This window comes from Aquarana catesbeiana, linkage group LG08, assembly GCF_042186555.1.
Source record: "Aquarana catesbeiana isolate 2022-GZ linkage group LG08, ASM4218655v1, whole genome shotgun sequence".
Lineage (NCBI taxonomy): Eukaryota > Metazoa > Chordata > Amphibia > Anura > Ranidae > Aquarana > Aquarana catesbeiana.
This window is the reverse complement of record NC_133331.1, coordinates 298144229-298157294: the sequence shown is the minus strand read 5'-3', so window position 1 is coordinate 298157294 and position 13066 is coordinate 298144229. Positions and strand designations below refer to the sequence as shown.

Sequence of the window (13066 nt, the reverse complement as noted above, 5' to 3'; positions counted from 1 at the left end):
TGTGATCGATGGACCAAAAGTCCCTTATCCAAAAACAAATAAAAGGGCGGCAAATCCAATTTTTGCATTTTTTTTTTCAATCTCTTTATTAAATTTTCTTTGTATCTTAAAAAAAAATTGATGACGTACAAAAAATATATTGCGATAGCTTCTCGTTACTACATTTTACAATGCAATCAACCCCCGCCCCACCCCCCTCCTCTCTGGACATAGTTCCTATCTTTGTGTCCCAAACTGTACCCCTTCTCTTTTCCTCTCCCCTCATATAGCTCCCATCATTTCGGCAAAACTTACTGTATACTTAAACTTGACCCAACCACACCACTTTTCTTCAAACCCAACCCCTCCTCCCCGCTAAATCTCAAATACTCCAAACTATAAATTTAGTTTACTTTGTTGCACCAACTCCTCAGTGTAGGACTCTCCGGGTCCCGCCACTGTCTAGGGATTAAACTTTTTGCCGCGTTTAACAGTGAAGGGACCAGGGATCTCATATATCGATTGGTTAGGGTTTTCGTCTGATGAAATAAACAAACCCAAGGGGTCCTCTTCTACCTCAACTTTAGTTATTTCCGTTATTGTCAGCAACACCTCTCTCCAGTATGTTCTAATTTGTGAGGGATTAAAAATCTTGGCAAAGACTCCAGCTAATTGATCAGCACAGGGCTTAACTACTCTCCCTGGGATTCTGTCTGGAGCTGATGATTTCTTCATATTTATAGCCTTGGACGCCTGCCTCACCTCATATTCCTGTATAGTGAGTTTTATGGGCCTAAAGGACACCCTATATTCCTGGTTTGGTAACACACAACCTCAAACCGTGAGAAGAACCTATTTAATTCTTCAACCAGTGAAGCTGAACCACTGAAATAAAATATGACCAATACTGGTCACGGCTGGGGGAATGCACTTCGCATTCAATCAAGAAAGTTTTTAGAAACAGACCTATAAGTCTTCCACCACAAAATGTACTCAGCCAATGAAAGGTAATAGTTTTATTTTTAAAAGCCCTAGACTGCCACCTTTTTGGTGGTGGGGTTAACATGTTTCGTCCTGGAAGACGACTTGAGAAAACAGACCTCTTGCAAGAGAATAATAGACCTCTAAGTCTCCATACCACAAAATGTACTCAGCCAATGAGAGGTAATGACTCCATTTTTATTTTTCTCCTGCTATCAATGGACAACACGGTACAACATTTTATCCATGTCTTTAGTGATCTCTGATCTCCTTATCAACTGTTTCTTACATGATGAAGATCAGCCATGGAGTATATCTGAGGTGTATATCAGGGTGTGCTTCTTCCCCACATGTCCAAAAACATTCATATACAAGACATTTCCCGCACTCACTAATACACCTCGAGGGTTGTGTGGGACCCCTGATGTACAGGAAGACAGGACTTCAGTGAGGAACAATTCCCTCACTCAGGACAAGAAAATTGGCTTCTCCCTTGTGTGAGATCTCTGATGTCTGGAAAGATTGGACTTATATGAAAAACATTTCCCACACTCGGGACAGGAATATGGTTTCTCACCTGTGTGAGACCTCTGATGAATGGAAAGATAGGACTTATCTGAAAAACATTCCCCGCACTCAGAACAGGAATACGGCTTCTCCCCTGCATGAGATCTCTGATGTGCGGTAAGGCTGGACTTCACTGTAAAACATTTCGCGCACTCAGGACAAGAATACGGCTTCTCCCCCGTGTGCAATCTCTGATGATAGGAAAGATTGGACTTCTGTGAAAAACATTTCCCGCACTCAGGACAAGAATACGGCTTCTCTCCAGTGTGAAATTTCTGATGTTGGTAAAGACCAGACCTGTGTGAAAAACACTTCTTGCACTCAGGACAGGAATACGAGCTCTTCACCGAGTGAGATCTCTGATGGTCATTCAAACTGTACTTCTCTGAGAAACATTTCCCACACTCAGAACAGGAATACGGCTTTAATTTCATGTGCGATCTCTGGTGTTTATTAAAACTATACTTCTCTGAGAAACATTTCCCGCACTCAGGACAACAATACGGCTTCTCTCCTGTGTGAGACCTCTGATGTATGACAAGTTCTGAATTTTTTACAAAACATTTCATGCACTCAGTACAGGAATAAGGCTTTTCCCCCGTGTGAGACCTCTGATGTATGACTAATTCTGATTTATCTGCAAAACATTTTGCGCACTCAGGACAGGAATATGGCTTCTCACCTGTGTGAGATCTCTGATGTCTGTTAAGATGGGACTTCCGTGAAAAACATTTCCGGCACTCAGGGCAGGAATACGCCTTTACTCCTGTGTGAGTCTTTTTATGCCCATATAGGTTGGATTTATAACGAAAACTCTTCCCGCACTCAGAACAGGAAAATTGTTTCTCCTGTCTATGCCATTTCTGATGATTGCAAAGAGTGGATTTATCTGCAAAACATTTCCCGCACTCAGGACAGGAATACGGCTTCTCCCCCGTGTGCAATCTCTGATGTCTGTAAAGACAGGAATAATCTGAAAAACATTTCCCGCATTCAGTACAGGAGTATGGCTTCTCCCCGTGTGAATTCTTTTATGCACATTAAGTTTGAATTTAGTTTGGAAACGCTTTCTGCACTCAGTACAGGGAAACCTCCTATCAGTTGGAAGGACAGCACCGTCCCTCACAGTCTGAGGTTCCTCAGGATAAGAGGAATACGATGGTCCGGCACCGTCCCTCATAGTCTGAGGTTCCTCAGGATAAGAGGAATACGATGGTCCGGCACCGTCCCTCACAGTCTGAGGTTCCTCAGGATAAGAGGAATATGATGGTCCGGCACCGTCCCTCACAGTCTGAGGTTCCTCAGGATAAGAGGAATACGATGGTCCATCTACACTGTGTGGTGCCGGATGGACATTTGAGGTAGCCGGGTTTTCTCCTGGACTATACTGTGTGATGTCCTCATCTTCTACTTTACAGTCTGGAGACAAAGTGAGACAATCCTCTGAGGTTTTCCTCATCTCCCGTCCATCTACTAAAATAGAAATACAAAGATTATTACTAGACATGAGCAGATTGGTTCCCCTAAACCAGGACTCCGCCCACATCAGGCAGCTTTGTCTCTGAGGATCTTCCAATTCCCCCCTCAAGGTAACTAGTAAATGGGTCCTCTGATCTTCTACCAGTTCATTTCATTTCATGGACCTTAGTCAGAGAGTGAGGAAACAATGAGAAGTGTATTTTAAAGGAGTGACAGTGATGAGGGGATTATAGGACGAGTGTCCCCACCCCCTTTATCACTCATTGCCATCTTCCCAACACAAGAAGTCCTGCACTCCCTTATTTAGTCCATGATTTAGTCATGAATAACAGCGGGGCTGAGCCCCACCAGAGTGTAAAAGCCCCACCAACATGAAAAAGTCTGTGCTCCAATCAATTTACCAGATATAAAATGTCCAGCTGGTAGGAAATGGGTGTAACAAAAGAGAATACATATTATGTGTATATATAGCAGTGGGTAGAGGGGAGAGAGAAGAAGTCAGGACTATGTAATGTACAATATAGTGCAGGGATCAGGAGTATATAATGTATAACATAGAGAATATAGTGTAGGGGTCAGGACTCATAATATTGGCATTCAGTAATCAGTGGAGGCTCAAATATATACTGGAGACAAGTTGCAGAGGTCCCACACCGCTGCCTCCCATCTCCTGAGACTGCACTCAGTGACTTGGGTCTGAGACTATACAGACATATCCCTCCACCCGGCACAGCCAGCAAATAACAGAAAAGGTATTCCCAGGAGAAATACTCTGAGATCTTGCTAGACCCGGGCATGGGGCAGAAGACTCAAGGTACATACCCCAGGTGCCTACGTTGAGCAATGACTATGGTGAAAATCAACATTTTGCTGCCAGCTGAACCCCAGAATCTCCATAAATCCAGTCTAGATACATAAATTGTGTCTGCAGGACAGAGAAGGAAGATTATCCGAGAGAAATACAGGAATACAGGATGGGGAACACAGCTCAGGAAAGTGACCAGGGGATTACAGGCTGATATCACCCAGTCCCCGCCCTACTCTGGACCAATCAGTGAGCAGTATGGGTGGAGGAATGGATTTAGTGTTAATGACCCACCTGTACTGATCTCTGTAGGAGTGTCCTCCTCTATAAATGTCCCCGTTATTCCATCCTCCTCCATAGACTGCTGATCATCCCTCACATACCTCTCTTCTTCTTCTGCTTTAACCTCAAATTCTATATCAATTGGATCTCCACTCTAAATCAAGAAAATGAGAGAAAGTATCATCTGTAACATATAAGCTTTATTATTGTGACATCATATAGAAAAAACACATCCTCTCCACAAGTCCATGTTCTAGATTCTCCATCCCACCAACCTTGTAACATTGAGGCATGGTGTGATCTTCCTGTGTGGAATCCCGGGAATACAGAGGACGGGGACATCTCTCTGGTGGGTTCCTGGTATTAGGTGGATCTATCATATCCTTGTGTCCTTCTGAAAAGTCCTCCATCACTTCATACTTCTCATCCTCCTCTTGATACTCGTGTTTAACATCAATATTATCATCCCCGAGGTTTCCACTCTGAATATATAATAAAATATTCATTGTAACAAACATGCTTCTGTATAAATCATAACTACCAATAATTGTCAATCATCTACCTGATGATGGTGAGGGATGGTGTGACCTTCCTGTGTGGAATCCCGGGAATACAGAGGACGGGGACATCTCTCTGGTGGGTTTCTGTATCTGGATGACTTCACCGTGATGTCCTGGTACAGATCTTTGTAAACTTTTAGATACGCTGACTCCTCCATCACCCCATCCTCATCATCCTCCTCTTTTATCTCTTCTTTAACCTCAACTTTAGGATCTCTCAGGTTTCCACTCTGAATATATAATAAAAATGACATCAATGGTAACAATGCAGATAATGTACAGATCCTAATGATACTATCAGTGATTGTTCCTCATCTACCTGATGATGGTGAGGGATGGTGTGATCTTCCTGTGTGGAATCCCGGGAATACAGAGGACGGGGACATCTCTCTGGTGGGTTCCCATTACTGAATCCATCTGTAGGAAACACACACACTGACTGAATACATTGTTTCTATTTTTTTTATCAGATGATGGGGGATCTAGGTGGACCCTCCGTACTGCTCTCTCCTTTACAATAAAGTCTCCTCTTACCCAGTAAAGTGAGGAGCAGCTGATTGTCCATCATGACGTCCTTCCCAGCACCGCTCACCTCTCCTGTCAGCAACTTGATGATCTCTCTGGACAGTCCACATCCTAAGAGCATCAGAAAAAAGAGTCGGATAGAGGGATATTAACAGGAGGAGCTGTGAGGTCAGTGGGATGTCATAGGATTCTCTGGAGGGACATTGGGAGGAGGAGCTGTGTGAGGTTTCTGTACACAGAATCATTTCTCCCGGGTGCGTCCCTCCTTTCCTAAACTGAAAGATGATCTTTGTCTTTGGGCTTTGCCAGGACACATCATATTCCTGTGATTTCCGTGTACTCTGGAGACTTTACTGATGAATATCTTAGACTGGGATCATTCTTAAAAAAAAAATCTGGACACCTACTACAAATTACATTTTCCCCTATTTCTTCTTATTTGAATCTTATAAAATGAAGACATACTTATTCCAATCCCTCCTAAATAACCCCCCCCCCCCCACCACCACCACCAATAAAAGTAGTATAATCCGTTTGCCAGGAGTGTGTTGTGCTCCTGATCCAGCATCCTGGTTTTAGCTATGATGCATTCTTTTTGTCTGTCTGTCCACCTGCAAGGTGATTGATGTGGTCAGGCTCTGGGTGGAGACCAAACCTGATTTGAGCCAGCCAAGCCTGCAGTCTCATGCTTGTGATATTGTGTATGTAACACATGCTCCATGCTCATATAAATCACACTCCCATATGACCTCCCTCACCCTTCTGCTTCTCCTAACCTCTGGAGATTAAATCCCAAACCCAGGGCCTACATCCTTTAACTGTCAAAACACTCCTATCACCTAATGCCCTCTGGCAGTAGCTGCAATCCACACAATTTTGATTCTTTTAGATTACTTGCTGTTACTGAAACCTGGCTTCATGAATCCGACACTGCTTCTCCTGCTTCACTCTCCCATGATGGCCTTCTCTGGACTCACACCCCCAGATCCAGTGGACAGAAGGGAGGTGGAGTGGGAATCCTTCTAGCCCCATATAGCATCTTTCAGGTACTTTACCCACCCCCTCTCTGTCAATCTCCTTGTTTTAGGTGCATTGTATTAATCTATTTTCTCCAGTTTCTTTAAGAATTGCTGTGCTATCGGCCTCCTGGACCGGTATCAACATTTCTTGATGGCTTCTCTGCCTGGCTACCCTACTTTCTCTCTTCTGAAATCCCCACAATCATTCTCGGTGACTTCAACATCCCTGTTAATACTAATACTCCTGCTACTTCTAAACTTCTTAGTCTAACCTCCTCTTTTGACTTGAAGCAATGGATACATGCTTCCACTCACTATGATGGCAACACCCTCCTATACCTATGCACTCCATTCAACCTCTCCAAAACTCCTCTCCCTCTCTGATCACTTCCTTATTAGTTTCACTCTCTCCCAATCTTCCACCTCCTCTCCCTCCAACCGCCTAACAGATACTCATAGAAACCTTTACCAGCTCAATCCTCTTCTCTATTCTACTACTGACCACCTCTATGACAAAAAAATCACCCCTGTCCTGCCCAAACCTAGCCACTTCTGTCTACAATAGATCCCTGTCCTCCACCCGGACACACTGGCCCCCTCACTACACACAGAATCAGGACCCGACCCCTACAACCTTGGTAAACAGATGACACCAGGAGCCTCAAAAAACATAGCCGTGCTCATGAGTGCCTCTGGCATAAGACTTCAACCAACATAAATCTGCCCTTCAAAAATACAATTACTGTCTCCTCACTGTTAAGCAAAACTATTTGATCACTCTCATTAACAACTTATCATCCTGTCTCTGTCAACTCTTCTCTACCGTCAACCCTACTTTGTCCTCCACTGCCTCCATCCACTAACTCAGTTAGTGGATGGAGGCAGTGGAGGACTCACTGTCCAGGAGATCGCCAATCACTTAAAAAATAAAATTGATACAACTCATGATGAGACCTCCGCTGTACAGATACCTCCCCCACTTATCATTCCATATCCACAGGTATAATCAACACTTCCCTTACGTTGCTAAACTTTTTTCTAACACCCACCCAACCCCCTGCTAGCTGGACCCAGTTCCCCCGCAAATACTGTTGTCACCCTCTGGCTCTATCCTACATTCTCTAACTCACATTTTCAATCTCTCCTCTTCTGGCAGCTTCCCCAACTCTCTAAAACATGCACTAATCACACCCATACATAGAAAGCCTTCATTGGACCCCACCAATCTTAACAATCTATGCCCCATCTCCTAGCTCCCCTTTTCCTCCACACTTCCTGAACGTCTGGTCTACAACCAACGGAATGACCACCTCACTGAAAATAAACTTCTTGATCCCTTTCAATCTGGATTTCACCCTCAATGCTCCACATAAACTGCCCTCCTTAAACTCACAAATCATCTGCTAATGGCTAAATCCAATGGACAATATTCTGCACTCCTACTTCTGGACCTCTCTGCTGCTTTTGACACAGTGGACCACCCCCTCCTTCTCAAAAAACAACTCTCCTTTGCTCCGTGTGACTGTAGTCTTCGCTGGTTCCAATCACACCTATCTCACAGCACCTTCAGCATCACAACTTTACTTCCTCCTCTCCGATTCCTTTGTCCATTGGGGTCCCCCAAGGTTCGTTTTTGGACCTCTCGTATTCTCGATCTACACCTCCTCCCTGGGTCAGCTTATAGCCTCCATGGCTTCCAATACCATTTCTATGCTGATGACACCCAAATCCCTGTCTCTCTACCCCTCAGCTCACTCCATCAGTCTACTCACGCATCACTAATTTACTAACAGACGTATCAGTCTGGATGTCTCACCACTTCGTCAAACTCAATCTATCCAAAACCGAACTCATAATTTTTCTTCTCCCACGTGCCCCTTCCCCTGACTTCTTTGTCAAGATGGATGGCACAACCATCAACCCATCCCTCCATGCCAGGGTTCTAGGTATAATTCTGGACTCCAGCCCCACATCCAATCACTGTCCAAAGCTTTCCACCTCAACCTCCATAACATCTCCAAAATACGCTCCTGCCTAACCAGCGACACCACAAAGCTCCTAATCCACTCCCTGGTCACCTGGACTACTACAATTCCCTCCTCACGGAATTGCCTTTATATAGGCTATCCCCCATTCATGAATGCTGCCGCCAGACCCATCCACTTTACCAACCATGCAGTGTCTGCTACTCCTCTCGGACAATCCCTCCGCTGGCTTTCGCTCCCCCAACAAATTAGATTCAAAATTCTAACAACAACTTATAAAGTCATCTAGAACTCGGCCCCCAGCTACATCAATAACCTAGTCTCACAATACCAACCAAATCGTTCTGACCGCTCTTCCCAAGACCTCCTGTTATCTAGCTCCCTCGTCACTTCCTTCCATGCTCATCTCCAGGACTTCTCCCGAGCCTCTCCCATCCTTTGGTACTCCCTATGCCAATTTGTCTATCTCCTACTCTGTCCACTTTTAACCAATTGCGGACTGCCCACCGCAGCATTCACTGCAGCAGGGTGGCCGCTCTGTGCCAGATCACGTACCCAGCACGTGATCTGACACGTCTCGGGCGTGCACGCGAGAGCCCAGCAGCGGGTACAGCGGACTTGATGTCTGCCAGTGCCCCCCCCGCCCATTACATTGTACAGAGGCAGAATCTGCTTGTAAACAAGTCAGGTGGCCGTTCTGTCAGTAGGGTAGACTAAGCAGTGTGAAGTTTGGGGGTTATAGCTCCACGGGACCACGTGCCAAGCCGCTTAACTTTAGACACAGAGGTGCAACGCAAAACCACTTGCCCACCGCCGGCCGTCATATGACGTCCTTGACTTTGTGGAGGTATATCTAAATGACGGGTGTAGCTACAGGCATCATTCAGATATTATCTTTTTCAGCTGGCGATTCCCTACACCATAAGAATGATCATAGCGGCTGGTCAGCCGCCGGATCGTTCCACTCCCGCTGCCTCCGGCGCTTCTACCGACACAGATAGTCGGAGAACGGATCCGCCGGCCCCGGATGTTTACCATAGAGATTTCCGGCAGACCAGAGGTCGCCGGAGTCTCTATGATCGTTCGGAGGCCTCTGCATTCAAACAAACGGCGCTGCCTCGGCTGGGAAGCTGAGATCGTTTTTTTTTTTTTTTTTCAGCTGTCCCAGCCTAGAGGCGAGATGTGGGGTCTTATTATTGATCCCCCATATCTCACTGTAAAGAGGACCTGTCATGCCATATTCCTATTACAAGGGATGTTTAAATTCCTTGTAATAGGAATAAAAGTTATCAAAAAACATTTTTTTTAAAGTGTCAAACTAAAAAATGTAAAGTAAAATTAACAATTAAAAAAAGAAAAAAATTAAAGTGCCCCTGTCCCCGTGTACTCGCACACAGAAGCGAACGCATATGTAAGTCCCGGCCACATATGAAAACGGTGTTCAAACCACACATGTGAGGTATCGCCGCGAACGTTAGAGCGAGAGAAATAATTCTAGACCTCCTCTGTAACTGAAAACATGTAACCAGGAAAAATGTTTAAAGCATCGCCTATGGGGACTTTTAAGTACCAACGTTTGGCGCCATTCCACAAGCATTTGCAGTTTTGAAGCGTGCCATGTTGGGTATCTATTTACTCGCCGTAACGTTGTCTTTCACATTTTGCAAAAAAATTGGGCTAATATAACTGTTTTTTTTTGTTTTGTTTTTTTGAAACATGAAACTGTTTTTTTTTGGAGAATTACTGCACAAATACCGTGCGAGATAAAAAGTTGCAAAGTGGCGGTCTTTTATTGTTTATAGCGCAAAAAATAAAAACCGCAGGAGGTGATCAAATACCACCAAAAGAAAGCTCTATTTGTGGGGGGAAAGAAAATGAAATTTAATTTGGGTACAGCGTCGCACGACCGCGCAATTGTCAGTTAAAGTAAAGCAGTGCCGTATCGTGAAAAAATGGCCAGGTCAGGAAAGGGGGAATAAATCTTTTTGGAGCTGAAGTCGTTAAGACGATCCCTGAAAACCCTTCTCTTCAGAGAAGCTTATCCTGCCCCCACCTAACAACTGGACTTCTATTTTCTCCATCAGCCCATCCCCCACAGTTATTACCTTTTGTATCTTTTGACCCTCCCACTTAGATTGTAAGCTCTCCGGATCAGGGTCCTCTGATTCCTCCTGTATTATATTGTATTGTAACTGTACTGTCTGCCCTCATGTTGTGCAAACTGTTGGCACGATATAAATCCTGTATAATAATAATGTATGTGTGTATCATTATCTGCTGGAGATAAATGACGTCACAGTGACTATGGAGGAAGAGGACGGAACATGACGGGGGGGGGTTACTGGGTGTAAATAGAAAATAAGATCTTATTACCTCCTCTGCTGCCACTTCCAGCAACTTCACCTTTACCTCGTATCACAAGGTTGGCCCCATCTGTACCAGACATCACTTCCTGTCTGTACCTGACATCACTTCCTGTCTTCCATAGAGACTTCCTGTCTGAGGAGAAGAGAGAGAAGAGAGAAGATCACCACCTTCTGGAGATCAGAGGAACTGCAGCCCCCAAAAAAAAGGCTTGTGCTGTGTGTGTATGTACTGTATATTCTTATAGATGTGTAGTGCTCCCCCCACAGAGAGCGGTGATATTAACCGGTTCTTTCCCAAAAAGTACAGAGGCCCCCCAGTCACCCAACTAACAGTCCATTCACTCCGACTCCAATAAAAACAGTCTAGGAATTTGTCCTTTTGTAATGAACTGCTTGAAAAATGTCTAACAGAAGAGGGATTGGGCATAACTATAGGGTCACAATGGTGACCTGGCCCCATGCTTCAGGGGGCCCATGCAGCTCGGATGGGGGGGCTGCATACACAGGAACAGACCGCCTCCATCTCTCTCCTGCAGCCACGGGAAGCCGGCTTCTCCTCCACTCCCTCCCATCGCCATTCAGCAGGGGCTGCAGGAGGGAGATGGAGGCGATTGGTTCCCCTAAATGCCACCGCCCCTCCTATCCAGCCTGGTGCTAGGTGTTTCTTGCAGTCGTGATCCATGATGTGACAAAAGACAAGTAGTCATCAATTGATAGGACCCGCCGGCTTCGCATTCCAGCCCCGTCCCCTCCAACTCCCGGCTTCCATTTCTTGCCTGCAGGCTGCTCCTGGTAAAGTAAGAGAATTGCTTCCCTCCCCAAAGCCGCTCCCACCTGGCAGCCTACAAATGCCACAGTGCATTCCTGAGTCTGGAAGAACAGACAGTGCCCAGCACCTGAGTGAGTATAGTGTGGGACTACGTGTCCTCCAGGCACCACTGGTATCTCCATCACACTGGCTTCTCCCCGTCACACTGCCCCCCTATGACACACTGACCCATCATACTGTCCCTATCCTTTCACACTGATCCCCCAATCAAATTGCACCCCTTCTGTCACACTGCCCCCCATCATACTGTTCTCCTACTGTCACACTGACCCCCTCCTCTCACATTACTTCTGTAATGTCACACTGCCCTCCTCCTGTCACATTGCCTAGGTATCCTTCTGTTGTCACACTGCCCCCCTCCTGTCATGCTACCTTTCTACTGTCACACTGCCCCCTCCTGTCACACTGCCCCCTCCTGTCACACTGCCCTCCTCCTGTCACATTGCCTAGGTATCCTTCTGTTGTCACACTGCCCCCCTCCTGTCATGCTACCTTTCTACTGTCACACTGCCCCCTCCTGTCACACTGCCCCCCTCCTGTCACACTGCCCCCTCCTGTGACACTGCCCCATCATAATTCCCCTCTGCTATCACACTTCCCTCCATCATACTGCTCTCCTACTGTCACACTGCCCTACTGACCATGTCCACTGCCCATCTCCACTCCCCTACTAACCCCGTTCACTGCCCTACTGACCCCATCCACTGCCCTACTGACCCCGTCCACTGACCATGTTCACTGCCCTACTGACCCTGTCCATTGCCCTACTGACCATGTCCACTGACCTACTGACCCCGTCCACTGCCCTACTGACACCATCCACTGCCCTACTGACACCATCCACTGCCCTACTGACCCTATCCACTGACCTGCTGACCCCGTCCACTGCCCTACTGACAAGGTCCACTGTCCTATTGACCATGTCCACTGCATTACTGACAAAGTCCACTGCATTACTGACACCGTTCACAGTTCTACTGACACCCTTCACAGTTCTACTGACACCCTTGGCAAAACTACCAGAGTGTCCACCACTGTGGGGGGCCCCAAGACTGCAGGAACATGTGAAAAGGCACCACTGTGGAACCGTAATAAAGGGCCCCCGTTACAGCAGTAAAAGGCCCTAGGCTTGGTTGGAAGGGCCCCAGCCAGGGGTCAGGGGGGCCTTTGTGGTTTCTTGCGCCAGGGTCCTAAAGGTTCTAGTTATGCCTCTGGATTTTCTTCAAGGACTCCTGAAGATGTTTCATCCTCTCCTCCCTCTGCGAAGGCAGGATGAGTTCTGCAAGTTTACCCTTGTAACGTGGATCAAGAAGGGTTGCCAGCCAGTAATGATCCCTCTCCTTGATACCACGAAACCTAGGGTCCTTTTGCAGGCTTTGCAGAATCGGGGAGGCCATGCAGCATAAGTTTGGAGAGTCATTAGATTCTAAATCCTCTGGGTCACATTATACGTAACTACCTCTTCTCAGCCACGTACAACTCCTTGGGTTTCTGGGGACTAAAAACCATCCTTTGAAGACTGCTGCATGTTATCCTCTACATCCATGCTGACACAATCCTCTTCTTCCGGTGTGTTTGGCGGCACCGCAGGAATGCTATCTGCATAAAAGGGGCCTTGAGAGGAAATGAAGCCCCCCTCTTCCTCCCGTTGTTCTGCCTCAAGTGCTCTGTCCATGATTCCACAAAGCG

The 13066-nt window shown here is 46.2% G+C and overlaps 1 protein-coding gene across 1 annotated transcript in view; it reads right to left on the bottom strand.

The window, feature by feature from the left end:
* The window catches only part of LOC141106846 (uncharacterized), a 32342-nt gene extending 21581 nt beyond the window's left edge, over window positions 1–10761 (bottom strand). The window contains 8 exon segments of the mRNA XM_073597775.1: window positions 1434–2543; window positions 2546–3000; window positions 4055–4247; window positions 4369–4575; window positions 4656–4883; window positions 4973–5070; window positions 5188–5289; window positions 10556–10761. Of these exon segments, the coding sequence (XP_073453876.1) occupies window positions 1434–2543; window positions 2546–3000; window positions 4055–4247; window positions 4369–4575; window positions 4656–4883; window positions 4973–5070; window positions 5188–5289; window positions 10556–10628 (2466 nt within the window). The 5' untranslated portion in view covers window positions 10629–10761.
* Window positions 10762–13066: the final 2305 nt, after the last annotated feature.